Genomic DNA, 22,036 nt, shown 5'->3' on the forward strand with positions numbered 1-22,036 from the left:
GGCTAAGCGCTCAGAAATTGCCCCTGGCTTGGAGGGACCATATGGGACGCCGGGGGATAGAACTGAGGTCCTTCCCTGGCTAGCGCTTGCAAGGCAAACACCTTATCTCTAGCGCCACCTCGCCGGCCCCTAACATGCATTTTTTTTTTTAAGCCCCTAACATGCATTTTTTTTTAACAAACTCTCCTTCTGGAATGGTTTCCCTGCCTTAGCAATCATCTCATTAACCATGTAACTAGCTTCGACTGATGCAACATTCTCTTTGGTTGCTCTCTTGAAGAAATCTTGTTGCCTCATTAGACATGCTCTAAGACTGACAACCTGCTTGGCTCTCTCATTTCCTTGATATTTTGCACATTCCTCAGCATGTTTAATTGAATAATGGCGTTTCAAGTTGTATTCCTTGTGCACTGCAACTATCTCTGAGCAAATAAGACAAGTGGAGATGCCCCTGTGCTCAACAAAGAAATACTGCGTCTCCCACTTTGCCTGAAATTGTCTGTGCTCATCATCAATCTTTCTCTTCACTTCAGGCTTTGATGAAGTCATGATGAAGGTATGACAAAATCTAATTCTGTAATAAACTTCTCTCCCTTCTCTCCCTTAGGCCTCCAATAATGCAAGGGTCAGTGGGCAGGAGCAGCGGAAATGACGTCTGCGCTAGGCCAAAGTATTCGCGATTATTCGCTTACCAAATATTCGCAATAAAAAATCGCATTAGTGAGAAAAAAAATCGCAAAAAGTCGCATTAAACATTTGTATACCCCAAACGGAACTGCTTGGGGTATGCGAATGTTTAATGCGATTTTTTCTTAATAATGCAATTTTTATTGCGATTATTCAGTAAGCGAATAACCGCGAATACTGCGATATTTGAAGGCCAGCCGCGGGCCACAAAATGTTGTACGGAGGACCACAAATGGCCCACAAACCATGAGTTTGAGACCCCTAGGCTAAAGAGATTATACAGTGGGTCAAGCACTCGCCTTGCATATGCCTGGCCCAGGCTTGCTCCTTGGTACCACATTAGTCCCCCAGGAACACCAAGAGTGAGCCCCCTTACAGCACAAAGCCAGAAGTAAGTCTTAAATCCCTCTAAAGATACCCATGACATTCTTCAAAGATGTGGATCAAGGGCCGGAGAGATAGCATGGAGGTAAGGTGTTTGCTTTTCATGCAGAAGGTTGGTGGTTCAAATCCAGGCATGCCATATGGTCCCCCGAGCTTGCCAGGAGTGATTTCTGAGAGGAGAGCCAGGAGTAACCCCTGAGCGCTGCCGGGTGTGACCCAAAAATCAAAAAAAAAAAAAAAAAAAAAAAGATGTGGATCAAACACTTCTGAAATTCATTTGGAACAATAAACAACCTCGAATAGCTAAAGCAATCCTTGGGAAAAGGAATATAAGAGGCATTACTTTCCCCAACTTTAACCTGTATTACAAAGCAATAGTTATCAAAACACCATGGTATTGGAATAAAGACAGACCCTCTGATCAGTGGAATAGGCTTGAGTACTCAGAGAATGTTCCCCAGACATACAAACACCTAATTTTTGATAAAAGAGCAAGAAATCCTAAATGGAGCAAGGAAAGCCTCTTCAACAAGTAGTGTTGACACAACTGGTTGGCCACTTGCAAAAAAGTGAACTCAGACCCCCAGCTAACACCGTGCATGAAGGTAAAATCCAAATGGATTAGACCTTGATATCAGACCTAAAACCATAAGGTATATAGAACAACACGTAGGTAAAACACTCCATGACACTGAGATTAAAGACATCTTTAAGGAGGAAACAGCACTCTCCAAACATGTGAAAGCAGAGATAAACAGATGGGAATATATTAAGCTGAGAAGCTTCTGTACCTCAAAGAAATAGTGCCCAGGATACAAGAGCCACCCACTGAGTGGGAGAAGCTATTCACTCAATACCCATCAGATAAGGGGCTAATATCCAAAATATACAAGGCACTGACGACAGAACTTACAAGAAAAAAATATCTAATCCCATAAAAAAAATAGGAAGAAATGAACAGACACTTTGTCAAAGAAGAAATACAAATAGTCTTAAACTGTGGAGTATGTATCCACACCCCAAAAACAATAAAAAGTGTCACTCCAGAAGCTACCAGGCATCACACTTACCCAAACTTCTTTTAATCAACTGCCAACCTTGATTACATGTCAGATAAAAGCTTAATAAAAGTGTCTTTTAAAAAAATCCATAAATTTGGGGCCGGCGAGGTAGTGCTAGAGGTAAGGTGTTTGCCTTGCAAGTGCTAGCCAAGGAAGGACCGCAGTTTGATCCCCCGGCGTCCCATATGGTCCCCCCAAGCCAGGGGCTATTTCTGAGCGCTTAGCCAGGAGTAACCCCTGAGCATCAAACGGGTGTGGCCCAAAAAAAAAAAAATCCAAGCACATCACATTAGCTTCATTATTTGAAATTCACATGAACTGCTTTAGTCAAGGAAGCTATACTCAAATATATCTATTTTGGAATAAACTAATTTATATGCCTAAACCTCATAGCATTGAAAATGTAAGATTCAAATCATCTAAGTATTTTAAATATCCCTGCACTTACCATTACATTTCTGTTGGAAGTTTATCATTGCTTATCTAGCCTCATACTAAACTAATTTAAAGGTTAATGTGAGATGCAAGTGTTCAATATATTTTTAAAAAGATGTTAAGTTTCATAAATAGCAATTCATGCTTGCTTAAAAATAATGATCAAATATAAGTTATCAATGAGACTGTAGGAACAGAAAATGTTATACTTTATTTTGTTTTGTTTTTGTTTTGTTTTGAGGGGGGAATCACACCTGACAACGCTCAGGGGTTACTCCTGACTCTGCGCTCAGAAATCACTCCTGGCAGGCTCAGGAAATCATACAGGATGTCAGAATTCAAACCGTCTGTCCTGGATCAGCTGCATGCAAGGCAAACACCCTACCACTGTGCTATCTCACTGGCCCACAGCAAATGTTATAAAAATGCTCTAAAATATGCTCTATTCGTTTCAAATTCCAGAACTGTATAGTCATCAGTAACTCTTGGGTATTACTGTCACTGTGACATACTGTTAGGGTGTTTGGTAGACCATCTACTGAGATTCACTTTACCATCATGAAATCCACTCGATTTTTCATTAATGTGAAATGTTGAGAGAGAATATCCTAACAATATCCTAATATGTGTTTTGGGGGCAGAATCAGCTTAGGAATCATTTGTTACAAGAAGAAAACTCACACTGTGAAGCAATTCAGGACCAGAGAGGTAATTCAAAGAGCAGGGGAGTTAGCTCTGCCCCAAATTCAATGTCCTGCACTGCAGTGTCTTCACCACTACCAGATGTCATGTCTAAGCACTAGGAGTAGCTCCCTCCCAAGCACTGCCAGTTGTGGGCCCCCAAAAAGTAATAAAGCAATTCAACTAAGGCAATATACAGTAATCTTTTTTTTTTTTCTTTTCAGGATGCCAAATTTAGCCAAATTCATCTTAGGTCTTTCTTCCAGTTGGCCTAATTTACTAATTACAGTGGCATGAACTTTTCAAAGCTTTCTATTTATAAGCATTTGGCAAAGCAATGGCTTCTCTCATGTCTGCAATGGAGTAACTTAAAAAGGAAATATTCCTCCAGGTCAAACTCTAAACAATACAGATCTACATCTAAAGCAGACAGCAAATCCTCATGATCTCATCCTGCACTCGGACACAAGGGTCTGCCTTTCCTCTAACCCAGTTTCCTGGTCAATGTTAGCTGTTCTCATCACTTTGGGCAGGGAAAAAAAAAACTTGAAATTTTTTTTAAAAGAAAGAAAAAAATACGATTTTCTCAATTATAGCATCCAGTGAAATATTGACTAAATACTTTTAACTGGGTATTTTTTATTAGACTCAGTTCTATAGACAACAGTCTATTATTTTAGTTTCATACTGTGACTTTCTTTTAAAGTCATCAAATAAAGAAACAATTACTGAAATAGAGATGCCCTGATCCAGCAAAAAATAACCTACTTTTTGATCACCATTTTTGACCCCTTTGGGTTTTAAAATTAAAACCCTGAAATGTTTAGAGAAACTTAACTAGGACATCACTATGCTTGTAGTGAAATTAAAAAAAGATTTGTTGGGGCCGGAGAGATAGCACAGTGGTGTTTGCCTTGCAAGCAGCCGATCCAGGACCTAAGGTGGTTGGTTTGAATCCCGGCATCCCATAAGGTCCCCCGTGCCTGCCAGGAGCTATTTCTGAGCAGATAGCCAGGAGTAATCCCTGAGCGCCGCTGGGTGTGGCCCAAAAACCAAAAAAAGAAAAAAAAGAAAGTGTTGACTAGCAAAAAGTTATTTGTAGGTACATACTATTAAAAGATACTGCGTAAAGTCATCTCATGAAAAGTTGGTTGCTGAAAAATAAGGTAAAACTTGAAGCTTTTAAAATCAGACTGATTATTAAGACTAACAATTTCGTCATAGGTATTCATAAAACCTCTACAAAATTCAAAATGTTGAGTAAATGTTAATTCTGCTTTGATCCTGAGATAATTTTGTAGGCTTTCCCAAGATTACTTCAACATTTGGTGAGAGAAGAGTTTTCCTCCAAACATCATAAAGGCATTTATCAAATTTTAAGCTGCCAGCCTCTGAAAAGTAAGACAATAAATAGCCAAATAAAAAGAATAACTAAAAGTTCCTGTTACACATACTATGATTTGGCCACAAATTTGTAATTCTCTGTAATGATATTCTTTTTTTTATTTTTTATTTTTGGGCCACACCCAGTGGTGCTCAGGGGTTACTCCTGGCTTTCTGCTCAGAAATAGCTCCTGGCAGGCATGGGGGACCATATGGGACTCCGGGGATTCGAACCAACCACCTTAAGTCCTGGGTCGGCTGCTTGCAAGGCAAATACCGCTGTGCTATCTCCGGCCCCTGTAATGATATTCTTAAGGAGAAAGAAAAATATTCCCTTCAGCTATCAAAAAAAAATTTTTTTTCAAAATGGGGTCAGAGCTAAGCCCAATAGCACAACAGAAAGTGTTTGTCTTGTACATGGCCGGTCTGGGTTCAATCTCCAGCATCCCATATGGTCCCCCAAACCCACCAGAAGATATTCCTAAGCACAGGTTCAGGAGTAAGCCCCTGGGAACCACTGGTATGGCCCCAAAACCAAAAGAAACAAACAAACAAACAATCCAAAGAACATATGTAATTTCAAAAATCCAGTAAGAATTCACTGATGAAAAATCCACCAAAATCTAAAAATTAGGTGAAAACAATTTTGCAAAATAAGTTCCAGAATAGAAGCCAAAGTTCCTTCCATCCCTGACAGTTCAGGAACAACTCGATTACTTAATTAACTCGCAGTTTCTTAAATACATTTCCTACAGTATTGTGAATGAAGATGCATTTACCTTTACATTCTGGGCATCCACATTAGCCCCAGCTTCCAAAAGCAGACTGATGACGGTAGTGTTCCCTGCCAGCACTGCCCAGTGCAGAGCAGTATTTTTGTGATACTTGTCACCAAGGTTCACTGAAACATTGAAGGTTAAAAGCAATCTAGTTGGATCCACACTGAAAAGGAAAAACAAAAAAAAACAAAAAACAACAACAACCCTAATTTCAATCATAGAAATCATTACAGACACTAAACTGATTGTGACTGCATTACACTGTCACCTGGAACATATCTATTCTGACCTATACTTAACTTTCTAACCAATAATGAGGCAGCATTATCATAGAAAGTGTTAAATACGGGTCATCCCATATTGTTCCAAGAGTGGGGATACTTGGCCCTGATAGTTTCTATCTCTGATAGAGATATTGTCATTAACTGCTACATAAATAACCATCAAAACGTTACATTTGGATTCTCAAAAACTACTTAATGCAACCTATTAGACACAGAGAATTGCTAATATTCAACTCACATGAAAAATTATTTTATTCATTCATTTATTTAGGTTTTAAAGCCACATCTGGCTGAGTTCAGGACCTATTCCTGGCTCTGCACTCAGGGAACAATTCCTGGCAGTACGACAGTACTTTAGAACAATACGTGGTGCTGAGAACCAAAATCGAGCACATGCAAAACAAGCCTCATAATTACCCACTATACCACCTCTCCAGGCAACAAACTAATTTCACTTGGGGGGAGGGGTCAGGTTCTGGGCCACCCCAGGTAGTGTGTAGGAGAGCAGATTGGCTGCCAAGGATTGAACCTGATCAACCACATGAAGGGCAAGTGCTCTCCTCACTGTATTATCTTTCCAGCCCCTACTTTCACTCTTTTGGGTTTTGGTTTTTAGTTTTGGGGCCATACCTGGTGGCACTCAGGAGTTACTCCTAGCTCTGCACTCAGAAATCACTTCTGACAGGCTCGGGGACCATATGGGATGCCAGGGATCAAACCCAGGTGAGATACATGCAAGGGAAATGCCCTACCCACTGTGCTAGCCATCAGGCCCTACTTTCACTTTTTAAAATGATAAAAGATGGCTAAAAAATTAAAGATAGTAAAATCATCTAAGTACAAGAGACTCAAACATTCCAAAACATTATTTGTTATATACTACACACTAAAAGAAACTTAAAGCAAGTATAATATGAAGTGCTTTTTCTCATTATTTTGATTATGTTGAAAATGATCTGATTGTTTTAAAATGATTACATACCTATGTGTCCTATAAGCTGCCCACATTAAAGGCGTCATTCCATTCTGATCCATCATATCTACATCCTGATTTAAAAAAAAAATCAAAGTAAACACTTCTAAGTTCTTAGCAAATTTACTCAGAAATATCTAATTTATATATCACAAAAGTTATAATTACTCAAAGAGAACTTATGACTAAAACTTTTAACTTTAAAACTGTTATTCAATGTTTCAATTAACATCTATACATTTAATTGACACATACTAAACTGGTTAATCTATAGGTTTACAGTTTTCTCTTTTAAAACATTTTAATCAGCCTTTCAATGGTTTGCATCTAAAATCTTGATTACTCTTTGTTTTGGGACCACACCCAGTGATGCTCAGAGCTTATTTATTCCCTGGCTCTGTTCAAGATTTACAGTGCTCAAGGGAACATGTGTGTCAAGTTGGCTGTGTGTGAGGCGATCCATCAGCTGAGCACTAAACTGCCTCTGACCTTTCAGCCAGAGGATCCTTAGAAGACTTAAATCTGAACAAAGCTTAGATTAATTTGTGCAGGTGAGAGTAACAAAGCCCTGCTTACTCTTAAGTCATTTTTAAAAAAAAGGAAAACCTGTATTTTTTAAGAAGCAAGAAAAGTTTGTTTATTGTTTGCATACTTTCTGAGATAATTCCAGAAAATTTGAAGTAAAAAGCAATGTGTTTAAAAGAAATTCCAAACTACCTAATATTTCTACCTATTAAAGATAATTTTAGGGAAATGGAGAGCCTGTTTAGAGTACAGGCGGGGGTCGGGTGGGGAGGAGGGAAACTTGGGACATTGGTGATGGGAATGTTGCAGTGGTGATGGGGGGTGTTCTTTACATGACTGAAACCCAAACACAATCACGTATGTAATCAAGGTGTTTAAATAAAAAAAAGATAATTTGGGGGTACTTAAACTTCACATATTAAATAAGATGCTCAAATTGTTTTGTTTTGTTTTGGGGTCATACCCAGAGGTGCTCAGGGATCATTCCTGGTGGTGCTGTAGGGGAAATAGGGGTTTGTGTGTCGTATCTGGTGCCAGAAATTGGACTGTCAGCTCTGTGCAAAGCAAGTACTCTACCTGCTTTATTGTCTCTGTTACTTTTTATTTTCCACTTTTAGGCCATCATCTTCTGAGATTCCTCAGAATAAAAACTGAGATTTAATTTCTTCTTTCTGCTCCAATACAAATATGTACCTTTCCTTTTCTTTCCTATGAAGCAATTTATTATCACTTGATTCTATGTTTTATATTCACATTTTTATAAATATATATAGTTTCCCAACAAAATCATATAGAAAAGAATCATGCACTAAATGCATCATTTTAACTTCTTCTATCCAACGTATCTCTTCCTTAGTTGTCTAAATATCCTGTGATGGATGATATTCTGATACTTTAGAATTCTAGTAACTTTACTTGATAAAAATATTTCTCCTAACCCACTTCAATCCAGGATTCTGGAAAAAGAAAAAAAAAAAACCTACGGTATCTATCTAATTAGTCAGGAGAGAAGTTCTCTGTGATTTAACTGATATTAGTCTATTTTGTATTTTCAGTACCCAGCAGGTGAGCAAAAACCATTTAAATGAAAAGCTATTTAATCAATCTACTCCTCTACGCTTAAAAAGGGCATAAGCTAAAAAAATAGAACAAAATTTTGAATTAATAAGAACTAGTAACTGTAAAACTAACAAAATTGCTTTAGTTCAAATCTCAGCTTTTCATCTTAAAATATGATTAAAATGATGGCTTTGTGAGACACTTGTGATGATTAAACAAATGTGTGTAAAGCAGCCTGAAACATAACAGACATATCATACTGAACTTTCTCTTCCTCCCACCCCTCCTCCAGTCTCATTACACTCAATCAGAAATTCAATCTAAGCTGTGTTGTCTAATTTTATGAATCAGTGGAGAAAGGACATTTCTAATTCAGAATCACTGTTACTGATGAGCACATCTCAAATGTGTACATTATCAGAGCTTATTGAGGGAAAAGGCTGAGTATTACAACATCACAAACACTAGAACAGACATCCTTGGACAGAGGTCTTCTTGACAATGAAGACTGTCACTGTAAATACTGTCATCAAAAGCTATACATCTTCCACTACAAATCTACCTCTGGATTCACATTAGTTGCTTGGAGCATCATCTACAACCTTCTCAATTCAATATACAATTTTTTCCTCAATTAAAAAAATTATTTACATGTCTGAAGAAATGGAAAGCTTTCCTATTGTAAGAATTCAGTGCTGACTCTGACTTTACTTCCTTTACTGTCCTGGTTTCAAGAAAGCTCAAGCAAAATCTGATGACTACTTAAAACACATACATTCTTTTAAGTTTACTCTTCCTTCTTAGTTGTTGTTTCATATTGTTTTTAAGAAATGATACTATTAAAATATTAATGAATCAAATCAAAATGTAAAATTATGCCACAACTCTAGAGTACTAAAAGAAAAATGAAATTCAACCTTTTCTCTCTTTGGGTCGGAATTTAAAACTTGGTACTTCTTTTCCAAGTTCAGCCTGGACGTATGGTTATTCTCTATTAGGAAGAATTAACAAGCCCAGATCAAAAGCTTATGGTAATTCCATGATCAACAGAGCTCCATAACTTAGCATTTTTCCCCTTTTTTTCCTGAAAATCATCCAAAAGAATTGGTAGTGAGCACTGAATATATTTAACAATATAACTAAAGAAACAATTGTGAAGACTAAAATGACAAACTGAATGGAAATGTATATGCCCTAAAAATATAAGTAATACAATTAACAAAACTTAAAAAAGGGGGAATGAAAAAGGTAAAAAAAAAAAAAAAAGTATGGTGAGTGCCTAATCTGTAGAAGCCTTGAATCTAAAGATTAAGGCTGAACAGTCAAGGAACAGAAATGTTGCTCTATTTATCAGAACCAAGTCAACATTAATAAAAAGTATTATTTACTAACGTTAGAGAAAGACAGCAAAGAAAAAGAATAAAGATAGGCTACTCACATTGCTGATAAATAAAAATTAATCAGAACTAATCAGATTTGAGCAAATATGACTAGTCAGAAAAAGAAAGCTATGTGACTAAAAGAAAGGATTTTATCAAGTGAAAGGGTTAACACAAAAATAAGAGCACAGAAGAGCTCCTCCGTGAGCAGCAAGAAGACTTGTGCTTCAAGCAAAGTGAGGAGAGGAGAAGAGATAAAATGTAGACAACCAGAGATGGACACAGTCCCGTAACCCAGGAAAGCAGAGCATAATACATAGCATGGAGGTTTCTTTCATACATAAAGCTTGAGCATTCTGTAGTAAAGAATTCTGGGAAAATAAATCCTTTTTGTGAAAGGGAGGAAGAAGGGAAAGGCAGAGCTTCCTTTTCTGGTCATATTTTGCCATTTTGCTTTGACTCCTTTAAAACAATCATGTGTAACCCTTGTAAAAAAAAAGTTATCATAAAGAAAACTATGATGCTTATTATCATCATGAATTTATTGCACAGAGTGATTGAGAAATTTCTGCCCTTAATGATACAACCTATCTAGTAGCAGGTCAGATTAAAAAAACTGACATCTACCACTCTCCAAATTCACTAAGCTAACAGAAAGACCATGAAGACTTAAGTGTGTATCACTTTTTATTCCCAGTTAAAGACATAAAAAAGTTCATATTATACATTTCTAACTGCATAGCAGGCCACGTGCTACAATACCACCTATTTCTTCAACCCTAGCAAAGAAAATATGAGGACAATGCCATGTGGAGGTCAGTCTCCATAAGCTTCAAGTCTTTGTGCTCACAATAAACATGTAAAGAAATATGGCCTGCTTTAACTGACAGAACAAAACCAAACTTTTGCTGGGTCAATTCAAGACATTAATACTAAAAGGCAGAATAACTTTGCAACCCCATACACAAAATCTAGCTACCCTGTTAGAGAGACTGCCAGAAGGGATGCTGGGAAGGAAAAATCTGAAGGTTTCACAGAGAAAAGGAGAGAGGCCTGCCTATCCTCACATAGCAGTGGAGCCAAGACTTCAAAAGAATTCTTAATTATTAAGTTATTGAAAAATATGATCAAGCCCCCACTCACCATAGCTCTGAGTTCAGAGGAAAAATCACCACACACCAAAGCCTTTCCACCCAATGGATTATGAAAAGTAAGAAATTAGTTTAAAGCCCTTAGAACCAAGGCCAGGTTGTTGACAAAGGAAGGCCAGGTTGTTGACAAAGGAATAAATAACAAACTACCATTTTAGCAGTTATCCAGTCTATATGCCTCATTCCCTAAAGTACAGCACTGTCTAGTCATAGTCAACCTTACAGAATTTATAAAATACCATTCAAATTCTAAGTCTGCATAAGACTCCAAATTAAAATAACTGATGTTATTAACAGTAATGATTTTTAAAATATTTTTCTTACTCTTATGATGAGAATCCTTAGCTACAGAACTAATGTTTAAATATAACCAGAGAAAATACATGAAAGAAAAACTGAGTGACATCACTTTAACAAAATACAACTATTACAAAAACATGATACAAACAAACCAGTAATATTTAATGTAATTAAAGTCATTGCACATTCAGAACAAGTCATGAAGAACCACACAAATCATGAGAAGTTTTCTGACATATAAATAGCAACATTATTTTATACATTAAGAAAAAAATGATTCAAAAAAATGTATTCCTCTCAAGAGGTACTTGATATAGAAAACCATTAATATGTTTAAAAAGTTCAGATAAATTCAATGGCAGCCAAAGACATAACTACAATCAAATACTAAATTTTCTCCTTTACTTTGAGATTCACCTCTATTACTCTCAGAAATTTAAAATTCCAACTTGATGACTTATTTTATTATTATCTCTAATATTTTCTGTCTACATTAAATAAACCAATAAAACTATCTGACAAGAATCCATACTCCTGTGATTTTTTTTTTTTACCTGTCCTTTTGCTATGAGATAAGCAACAATTGAGGTATGTCCAAACTGAGCAGCCAGATGAATGCAGCTACATCCTTCCCCATCAATCAGTGAAGGATCGGCACCATATTTCATTAGTTGCACGACCATAGATAGATGGCCTTGTCTAAAAAAATAAAAGAGTACATATTTAGAGACAAAATCCCCCAGAAAGATTTTGTTTGTTTTCAATTTTTAAAACCACACTCAGTGGTGCTTGGGACTTATTCCTGGCTCAAGAATCACTATGCCAGTGCTTAGGGGACACTGCAAAGTGTCAGGAGTTGAACTTGCATCAGCATCATTTGGGGCAAGCACTGTGCTATCCTATCCCTCTGGCCTAAGATCTTTTCTAAATAAGGTGGAAATGATTATACAAATGTTTAATTATTGTAGAATGGGTACATGTCAAGATGCACCTCAATCCTATGATAATATAATCTTCGTCAACAAGGGAACCTAGTTACCAGCTTTATTTTAGAAGATTTAGTTTCATGTATCTCTTATATATGCTTCAAAAGTATCAGATTCATAAAAGAAAAAGTTTAACCCCATCTTACTAGCTGAATTAATAAGCATGACTAATTCCAAAGGATAACTGAGACAATAAATTTTGCTACCATCGCTTCTCAGCCTGTTGGCTAAGAAGTGTAGTGCCTATTCTGATCAGTTTAATACATTTTGCTACCAATGAAATAACAGTGGACACAAATACATTGGTATGTGAATAACTAGCCCACCTTTTATTTGTTTTCCCTTTTTTAAGTTTTGGGTCATACCCAGCCAAGAATGGGGACTGCTCTCCACAGTGCTGGGAAGACCACATAGTGCTAGAAATCACACCAGGAGTACCCAAATGCAAAGCACGTACTCCAATTTTTTTTTTTAACCATTGTCTATTTTTGAGTCATTTCCCTGATAACTTTCCCACTGTTCCGGACTTTTGGTTTTACAAAAAAATAAATAAATAGAATTTAGGGGTTAATTAAGTAAAAAAGTGGAGGGGGAAATCCAGAAGCAAATGTAAACCTTGTGGCCCAGTGCAACGGAGTTGAATTTAGGTCTCCTCCAAGTTGATCCACAATAGCACCTTTGGAAATATAGTACCTGGAAGACAAAATTTCAAACTATTTAGACAGCTTTCATTGCCATCTTGAAGAAATTATATGACCAAAATATATACTTTTCTACTGAAGATACCATACCTTTTAAGAAAAGAATCTTTTGTGACAGTAGAGAAATATATTGACCAACACACAGACAAATATATATGAACTATTATTATCTCCATTAACAAAATGATCAGTTTAGAGGCTGGAGCGGTGGCACAGGCACAAGGCATAGGCCTTGCACACGCTAGCCTAGGACGGACCACAGTTCAATCCCTCGGTGTCCCATATGGGCCCCCAAGCCAGGGGCGATTTCTGAGTGAATAGCCAGGAGGAACCCCTGAGTGTCACTGGGTGTGGCCAAAAAACAAAACAAAACAAAAATAGATCAGTTTATTTTGACTGTGACAATAAATCATTAACAGTAACATTTCAAACAGATAATAAAATTGGCTTTACAAACACATAATGTGACAATAACTTATTTTATATATCTAGTAAAATTTTACACAAAACATGTAAATTTTTGTTCCAGAAATCTAGCAAAGCCAAGTAACCACCACACAAAAAGAAGAGACCTACACAACTGTAGGCTGCCACAGAAGAAGCTGGTAAAAGGTGAGAAATAGGATGCTGTAGACCTGGGCAGACACCATCAACTGTGGGGAGGTCAGCCTTGGGAATGGGAGGCTTGAGAGCCACACCCAGCGGTGCTCACCTTTGACTACACTTTAGGTTCACTCCTGGCAGGTTTGGGGGGGCCTCAAGTGGTGCTGAGGTAGCACCACCACTGTACTCCAGCCCAAAGTTTAGCTTTTTTACGCTTCACTTTACTTACAAGATTTATAGATTGAATCTAATTAATATAAGCAAATTATATAAATCATAAGGTATAACTAAAAGTTCTTCATGATGCCTTGTTATTTATGCCTTTAAATGTGTTATTAAAAACAAAAAGAAGGGGCCGGAGCGATGGCACAAGCAGTACGGCATTTACCTTGCACATGCTAACCTAGGACAGTACTCAGTTCCATCCCCCTGGACCAAGCCAGGAGCTATTTCTGAGCATATAGCCAGGAGTAACCCCTGAGCATCACTGGGTGTGGGCCCCCCCCTCAAAAAAATAATCCCTTTGTCTAAATAAATTAGGGTCATAAATCTTGGATTTCTCTAAAATGAATAGGACCTCACTGTCTCTTATACTGCCTACTTGCGGGTAATAAATACAATGAATCTGGAACATACATTACTTCACAGCAACAGATGGAAAAGCATAATGCATGTACAAAACTGACTCTTCAACTGTGCTAAGTGATTATGCTCAATGACTAATGTGTTATCTCTTAACATAGTATACACATTTAATAGACTCGAATGTACTCCCTTGATTCGGAAATGTCCTTTACGATGATATTTATCCCATAATTGAAAAGCAGTTGTTTAATAAACGGCACAACTCTACTCTTTCATATCAAAGTTGGAAAAATCGATTAGAATGTTCCAGATAAAATATCACCAACCTAAAACACCACAAATACACCCAATGAACCCAAGTACTTCACCATTCCTAAATGTTTCTATGGTACCTTGTAGACATTATATACTGGTTTTTAAAGAACTAAATTTAAGCCCTAAGATGTGTATACTTCAAAGAGCAGCTTTGTTAGCAAATGCTTTCTTAAAAACTTCCAACTCAACACTATGCCCCTAAAACACAGTCTTATAAACTGTTACTACCTCCACAAAATTAATAGATAAATTCAACTGCACCTTTTGAAACAGCAGCTTTATTACTCTGTTCATGGTCAGTAATTGGTTCCTGGGAGTAATGTTCTCCTTTCCCCTTCCTTTTGTCCCTGTCAGGACAACCCAGGCAGGGACAGGGGTCGGCACAGGTGACCATAGTGCTGGCCTCAGGCAGGACATGGTTGTAGTATAAGGAGACAAGAGAGTACTCTTTGCTGTGGTGTGACAAAGTATTTTTTTTACTGCTTATTACAACAAAGTGGCATATGGAATTATCTGAAAATAGATTAATACAAGTCAATTTGGGATAACTGCTATATCACACACACAGCATTGTTAATAAAAGTCATTTACTGAACTGCTTGAGGCTAGTAAGCCTTCCGTGTTGTTTTTCACTCACTTTTGTGCTTCTGTGATAATTTCCTAAAAGTCTTGGATATTAATTAAAAATTTCCTTCAAGCTCACTCAAGAAAAAAAAAGAAGAAACCCACTCCTAGATAAATCATCATGAACATGCAGAAAATTTAAAACAAACACATCAATCAGGAAAAAAAAAAAAGTGTACAAAAGCCTGCCCTTTTTTTTGGTTTTTGAGTCACACCCGGCAGCGGTCAGGGGTTACTCCTGGCTCTGCTCTCAGAAATTGCTCCTGGCAGGCTCAGGGGACCATATGGGATGCCAGAATTTGAACCACCGTCCTTCTGCATGCAAGGCAAACACCCTACCTCCATGCTATCTCTCCAGCCCCAGCCTGCTTTTTAAAACAACAGAAGCCAGTAAGCTGGAGAGCAATGTATTTTCAATAGCTAAGAAAACAAAAACTGCAGATTAGAGTTCTATGCCATGGGGCATTTTTCTACAAAAGATGAAATTTAAATTTTTTTTCTCTTTTGTGGTGGGGAGGATACACCCAGCAGTGCTCAGGGGTTATACCTGGCTCTGTGCTCAGAAATTACTCCTGGTGATGCTCGGGGGACCATATGGGATGCTAGGGATTGAACTTTGGTCGGCTGCATGCTATCGCTACAGCCCCTTAAAACATTTTCTAATAAACAAAAGCAGAACAAGACATCAGAATAGTCATCATTCTGAAGGGTAAGTCAGAAATTTAAGAGAAAAGAAGGAACAAATAATATATAAACACACCCTCTGTAAGAAAGTGATTCAGGGAAACAAACCACCAAACCTCTAAATCACCCCATGTAAGTGGATTAATCTCTAGGCTGAACATTCTGTGTCCTTGGAATGGGGGTAAGCAGAAAAACCTCGCTTCTGGATAAGGCCCAACAGACCCCACACCCCACTGCTGCAATCATATAAACAGGCTCAGACCCTTAACTCTTAAAAAGGTGAAACACTTCACCAGTTCAAAAAGAAGTGTCAAATATCCAGTGAGGACTCCAACAATAACGCTAAGCACCACAACAACAAAAACAAACAAACAAAACAAAACAAAACAAAACAAAAAAAAAAAACCCACCACGGTCTTGAGATAAGAAACATGGCAGAGCATATAATGAAAGAAAAGAAAAGAAAAAAGTGTAAATGGGGGCAACAGCTTCAATAACCACACCAAAACACAAAAATCAACCAAAAATAGATAGTTAAATATAATAATAATGATAATAAATGAAGATAAAAATAATATATATAAAAAGATAAATAATATTTTGTGTTTTGTTTCTTTCCCTTCTGCCTTGGCACAGTAAATATTGGGGTCATTCCAAAAGGAATTCACTTGGCCTAAGAGATATGGGGTTTCTCCGCCCTTGGAGTATATTGTCACGGGATCAATTATAGCCTCCATTCAGGTTCCTTTACTCTCCGGGTGGTGCTTTTGTGTTGTTTGGAAGTGTTTCACCTTTTTCTCCTTTGTCTCTCTAACTGAGGATGAGACCCTCTAGAAGAATTCCGCTTATTTTCTGCGTATTAGACCTTTACCCCAGTTTACTACTATTCCCTTCTTCAAACAAAACCACGTAACTTGAACTAGCTAGTCCTGCCCCCCAGTTAGAGGGGGAAATAAGGGAGGCACCAGGACCAAATAGGTGCAAGACTACTAAGTATTAGGCTAGATACAGAGGGAACAACATATTCTGGCAGCCCTAGGGGTGAGGGAAGAGCATATGGGAGGTAGGACAAAAACGAAGTTGTAGGAAGAACAAATTGGTGATGGAAACCCCCCCCCCCCGATTTTATGTAAATATGTACCTAAAATATTATTGTCAACAATATGTAAGCCACTATGATCAAAATAAAAATTAAATTAAAAAAATATATATCAGTTAGGTATTAATGATTAATGATTAATGTCACAGCACTGATAGCCCTGAAGGAGCACAGCAAATCTGGTAAGAAAGTTGCATAGAAGCCCACCAAGCTCAATAAGTAAAAAGTAAAGCACAGAAGGTTCAACTAGCACCGACCAGCCAGGGGAAACCATTGTGAGATATAACAATGATCACAAACTGACTTTCATTGAACTATTTTCTTTTTTTTTTTTTTTTTTTTTGGTTTTTGGGCCACACCTGTTTGACGCTCAGGGGTTACTCCTGGCTATGTGCTCAGAAATCGCCCCTGGCTTGGGGGGACCATATGGGACGCAGGGGGATCGAACCGTGGTCCGTCCTATTCAAGCGCTTGCAAGGTAGACACCTTACCTCTAGCGCCACCTTCCCGGCCCCATGAACTATTTTCTGATATTGCATTTGCTGCTCTGTTTTAACAGTAATATAAAGTAAACATGTGCTTACTAAGAAGGCAGACTGGGGGTGGGAGGAAAAAATAGGGACAGTGGTGAAAAACAGGTCACACTGGTGGTAGTACTGGTACTGAAACATTATGTGCCTGAAACAAGTGTATTATAAATAGCTTTGTAAATTATGGTGTTAAAATAAAAAATAAAAAGAAAGTGACCACAGAGTTCAATGTTTTGTAGTAAGTTAATCCTTCTCTAGAATTCTAATGACTTCTCTTATCATGATCATACCATTTGCCTCTAGAATTGAATACTATATAAATGCACAAGTACAAGCACTTTATTAGATTTTTGTCTTTATCGAAAAATTTAATCCCAAATTTTCCAACTACTATATAAATTAACTAAGAAAAGAGTCCTAATAAATAAGATTAAAAGTAATTAATAAGCAATAGCTACATTAAAATAATAATGAGCAATAAAATTATTTTACACTAAATAAAATATTCATCACTTAACTGATGTATTAGATTATCAGTAAATTATTTGTTAAAATTACCTACTGTCTTTTGCAGTTTCCCCTCACGTATTCACAAAATTTTAGAATGTTAGCTTCAACTCAGACTGCCCTACATTATTAGTCCTGGCCCATCATTTTTAATAGCTGTGTCACAGATGGCATAGTTAACCTCCTTAATTTTTTGGTTTCGACATCAATAGGCTAGCACTAATTTTTATTTTCTACTTTTATTTTACTTTTATTTCTATTTTTTAAAAATCAAGGAACCAATACAAAAAATGAACCCAGTGAAGAACTTGGATTAAATACATTCAATATATTAAAAGCAATCTTTTTGAAGGAAAAAAGTAAACAGAATCTACATCTTAAAATATATGGGATGATGACTTAAAAATATAGAAAACACTTACTTGACTAAATCTATTCTGTTGTTGATGGCAGCCCAATGGAGAAGGGTAACATTTTCTTTGTCTGGCTGTCGTACGTCATACCCTGCTTCTACCAATTCTCGGCAGCGTTCGTATATTCCGTACCTTGAAAAGAAATCAAACATGAGTTTGTTACCACTCTTTGACTAGAAATTTATTTTAAAGCTAAAAATAACATCATCAAAAGAAAATAGTCCATTCTGACATCTGAACTTAGTGAACTGATCAGCATAGCATTAGTTTTTAAATCTTAATACAAATATTCTAACAGCTTTTTTAATAAAGTAAATGAGTATACTTCATCTACAGAAAGCAGATGGAAAAGGGATACCAAAAGCACTTCTAAGAGTGGTTTTTTATTTTAATCACCAATTTTGGGTTATTTTATTATATGAGTAAAGAACTTTTTTTAAAATAAGTTCTTATAGACTTAAGATTCTCTTGGCGGTGGAACAAGCGGTAGGGCCTTGCTATGTGCTAACCTAGGACAGACCGCAGTTCAATCCCCCAGCGTCCTATATGATCCCCCAAGCCAGGAGCTTGCTCCCATAGTTCCTGGCTATGCGCTCATAAGTTGCTCCTGGCTTGGGGGGCCATATGGGACACCGGGGAATCGAACCACGGTCCATCCAAGGCTAGCGCAGGCAAGGCAGGCACCTTACCTGTAGCGCCACCGCCCGGCCCCGAGGAGCGATTTCTGAGCGCATCGCCAGGAATAACCACTGAGCGTTACCGGGTGTGGCTCAAAAATCAAAAAAAAAAAAAAGTTCTTACAAAGACTTAACAGCTTTGAGAGGCAGGAAAGATAGTACAGCAGGTAGGGTATTTGCCTTGCACTCAACAGACCCAAATTCATTATCTGGACACCCATATTGAAAGTGACTTTTTGTTTGTTTGTTTTGTTTTTTGGGCCACACCCAAAAGTGTTTTGGAGCTCAGAGGTTACTCCTAGCTCAAAAATCACTCCTAGTAGGCTTGGGGGACCATATAGGATGCTGGAGATCAAACTGGGGTCCATCCCAGGTCAGCTGCGTGTAAAGCAAACACCCTAACTCTGTGCTCACTCCAGTTCCTGAAAGTGAACTTATTTTTTTGTTTGTTTGTTTTTCCTTGGGTTTTGGGGTCACACCCAGTGGCACTCAAGAGTCACTCCTGGCAGGCTCAGGGGACCATATGAGATGCGGGGAATCAAACCAAGTTCTGTCCCAGGTTGGCTATGTGCAACACAAACGCCCTACCACTGTGCTATCACTTCGCTCTGAAAGTGATTTTTAAGTGCAATGTAACGAGTAAGCCCTGGGTGTGGCCCAATAAACAAACTAATTAGTTAAAATTAACTTTGAGTAAGTTAACTGAGTAAGTAAATTAACTTATTAACCAAGTAAGTAAATTAGTAAATAACTAAATAAATTAACTGGGAAAGCCACAGGGTGTGGCCCAATAAACAAACTAATTAGTTAAAATTAACTTTGATATTCCTGAAAACAAATAAAAAAAGGTGCCTGGGGGTGGGAAACTGGGTTGATGGGGAAAATGTCCTATGGATTCAAGTCAATGATACAAGAGAAAGTCACATGAAAGTGAGTTTTTATCTTCTTTAGATTCTTAGTCATTATGTGGCAACATGATTTTTTTAATTGGGGGTGATCCTCTTAGCATATCCTGGCTCAGTGCTCAAGAAGCACTCCTGGATGGGATCAAGGGACCATATGAGGTGTGGAGGACTGAGCTAGGTCAGTTGCATACCAAGCAAAGAACCAGCTTGCTGTACTACCTCTCTAATCCCCAAAGCATAAATTCTAAAATTTATCTATTTCAAGTATAAGAAAAGTAAATAGCAAAATAAAGCATGAAAAATTGTCATCAATCTTCAAGAACCACCAACTTCTCCTTAAACAAAATGTTGGGTCCTTGGAAATATGCTAGTGATGGTAGTACACAAACATGTTTAGGAAGTACATAAAACTTGAAGTATATTGAGGAGGTATATGAAATGTAGTTAGATAGTACACAAATATGTTGAGGAAGTACTCAACGTCATCTATAGGAGCTTAGAAACAGTGACTTTAAGCAAAATAACTAACAAAAAAGCCAATTTTAGCAGAGACTAACTGATGTAATGAGAGAATGTAAATAAAAAGTCAGGCACATTTGAGTCACAACAATCACCAAGCATGCAAAGGTCAAAGTGGAAATACTTTGATAGTAAACAACATTCTGCATGTAGTAACTCATTCCCTTCCCAATTTCTCTCTCAGTTCTTGATGGCCAGAAGGGGCTAGAGTCCCTCCTAGCAGATCAAAGATAAGGTGGCACCAAGCCCTCCATCCAGCACAGGACAGCCATGTCCACATGCACATCCACATCCCTGAAATCAACAAGGAGATGATATTCAAAGAAACAGGACCCACACAGAAAGCCATGGAGACCAGACACAGAAAGTGGCCTCATGAGGAATCTTTTTCTCTCAGGAACATTATAACAAAATTACACTGAATAAATGACATGGCGCAAAATGAACAACATTATACCTACTGGAGTCTAAAACTGAAAGATATTTGATCAGTTCCATTCAAGATAATGGAAGTATTCAAAAGAGAGTAACTAATTTTATTTCAGCAAGGGGCCGGAGAGATAGCACAGTGGTAGGGCCTTGCATGCAGCTGATCCAAGAAGGACCCCATTTGATTCCTGCATCCGATCTGTCTACCTGTCTGCCAGGGGCAATTTCTGAGAGCAGAGCCAGAAATAACTCTTGAGCACCGCTGGGTGTGGCCCAACAACCAATTAATCAATAATAAAGTTTAAAAATTAAGTTTATTTCAGCAAAACAACAGCTATCAGGAGATTTTAAAAAAAAATCTGTTTGGCAATGTTTCTATCACCAGATAATAAAGCATGGAAGATCTAAGTATATCACCTATAAAAAACCTTTTCAACAACAAATCTAAAACAATTTCTAACATTTGTGAAACCATTTATTTTCAAATAAAACAAAAATCAGATGTTTGCAAAAATTATCAGAAAAATATTTGCAGGTACATTTTAATAAAACCTTTACTTAGTTACAAGTTATCAGTAAAAATTAAGAGTAACTTAATTATTGTGACTTATTAAATTAACTTAGTGTGACTTGTAGTCTTTTATTAGTAACTTTGTATCTTTATGAAGTGTCTTTTTTTGTAGCAAGAAAATTATAAAAACAAAATCCCAATAAAATGTAATTAGGATTAATTTCTGTATCATTATAAAATAAAAAACTAAACTAAACGTAAATTTTAAATTATCTTGTAAGTGTAGTTATATTGCTATAAACAAAATATAATATTAAAGACCTAAATAAATATATATACCAATTTCCTCAAAACTGATCTTTAAATTTAATTAAATTTTAATTAAAATTGCAAATGAATATCTCATAAATTTCTCAAATTAGTCTCTAAAATTTCTTTAAGAAGTGAAAAGGCTAAATTCTGATGACTAAGATAGCAGACAATTCTGATGACTAAGAAGTACTAAAGCAAGTGGCCTATACAAGATATTAAAAAATGGAGGAAGGGGGCAGAACAATAGCAGAGCAGGAAGGGAGTTTGCCTTGCACACTTGCCAGCTAACCCAGGTTCAATCCCCGAATTCCATATTGGTTGCCGGAGTATACTAGGCACAGAGCCAGGAGTAAACTCTGGACCTTCTAGCCCTGGGTTTGAGCACCTCCCACTCAGACAATCCCTAAGAGGTGAAGAAATCCTATGAGGATGTCCCAGTTCCAAAAGCCCCCCCCTCCCCCCACACACACACACTAGCAGGAAGGAGACATGGTCATTCAGACACAATGAAGAGGAGTCAAAAGAGAGTGCAAAGGACCTGCTTCCTACTACTTC

General features: G+C 37.3%; 2 protein-coding genes across 3 annotated transcripts in view; both read right to left on the bottom strand.

The window, feature by feature from the left end:
• BCL2L13 (BCL2 like 13) overlaps positions 1-22,036 on the bottom strand; it is a 1,170,396-nt gene that overhangs the window by 246,094 nt on the left and 902,266 nt on the right. The gene's annotated exons all lie outside the window — the stretch shown is intronic.
• Positions 1-22,036, bottom strand: part of ZDHHC17 (zinc finger DHHC-type palmitoyltransferase 17) — an 81,679-nt gene that overhangs the window by 41,910 nt on the left and 17,733 nt on the right. Inside the window, exons 3-7 of one of the 2 annotated variants that reach the window (XM_049783385.1) lie at positions 18,138-18,260; positions 12,683-12,760; positions 11,636-11,780; positions 6,677-6,741; positions 5,411-5,573 (exon numbers count right to left, since the gene is read on the bottom strand). In XM_049783385.1, the coding sequence (XP_049639342.1) occupies positions 5,411-5,573; positions 6,677-6,741; positions 11,636-11,780; positions 12,683-12,760; positions 18,138-18,260 (574 nt within the window). The remainder of the gene's footprint in view (positions 1-5,410; positions 5,574-6,676; positions 6,742-11,635; positions 11,781-12,682; positions 12,761-18,137; positions 18,261-22,036) is intronic. The other variant, XM_049783386.1, reaches the window with a different exon arrangement.

Source organism: Suncus etruscus, chromosome 11 (genome assembly GCF_024139225.1).
Source record: "Suncus etruscus isolate mSunEtr1 chromosome 11, mSunEtr1.pri.cur, whole genome shotgun sequence".
NCBI classification, from domain to species: domain Eukaryota; kingdom Metazoa; phylum Chordata; class Mammalia; order Eulipotyphla; family Soricidae; genus Suncus; species Suncus etruscus.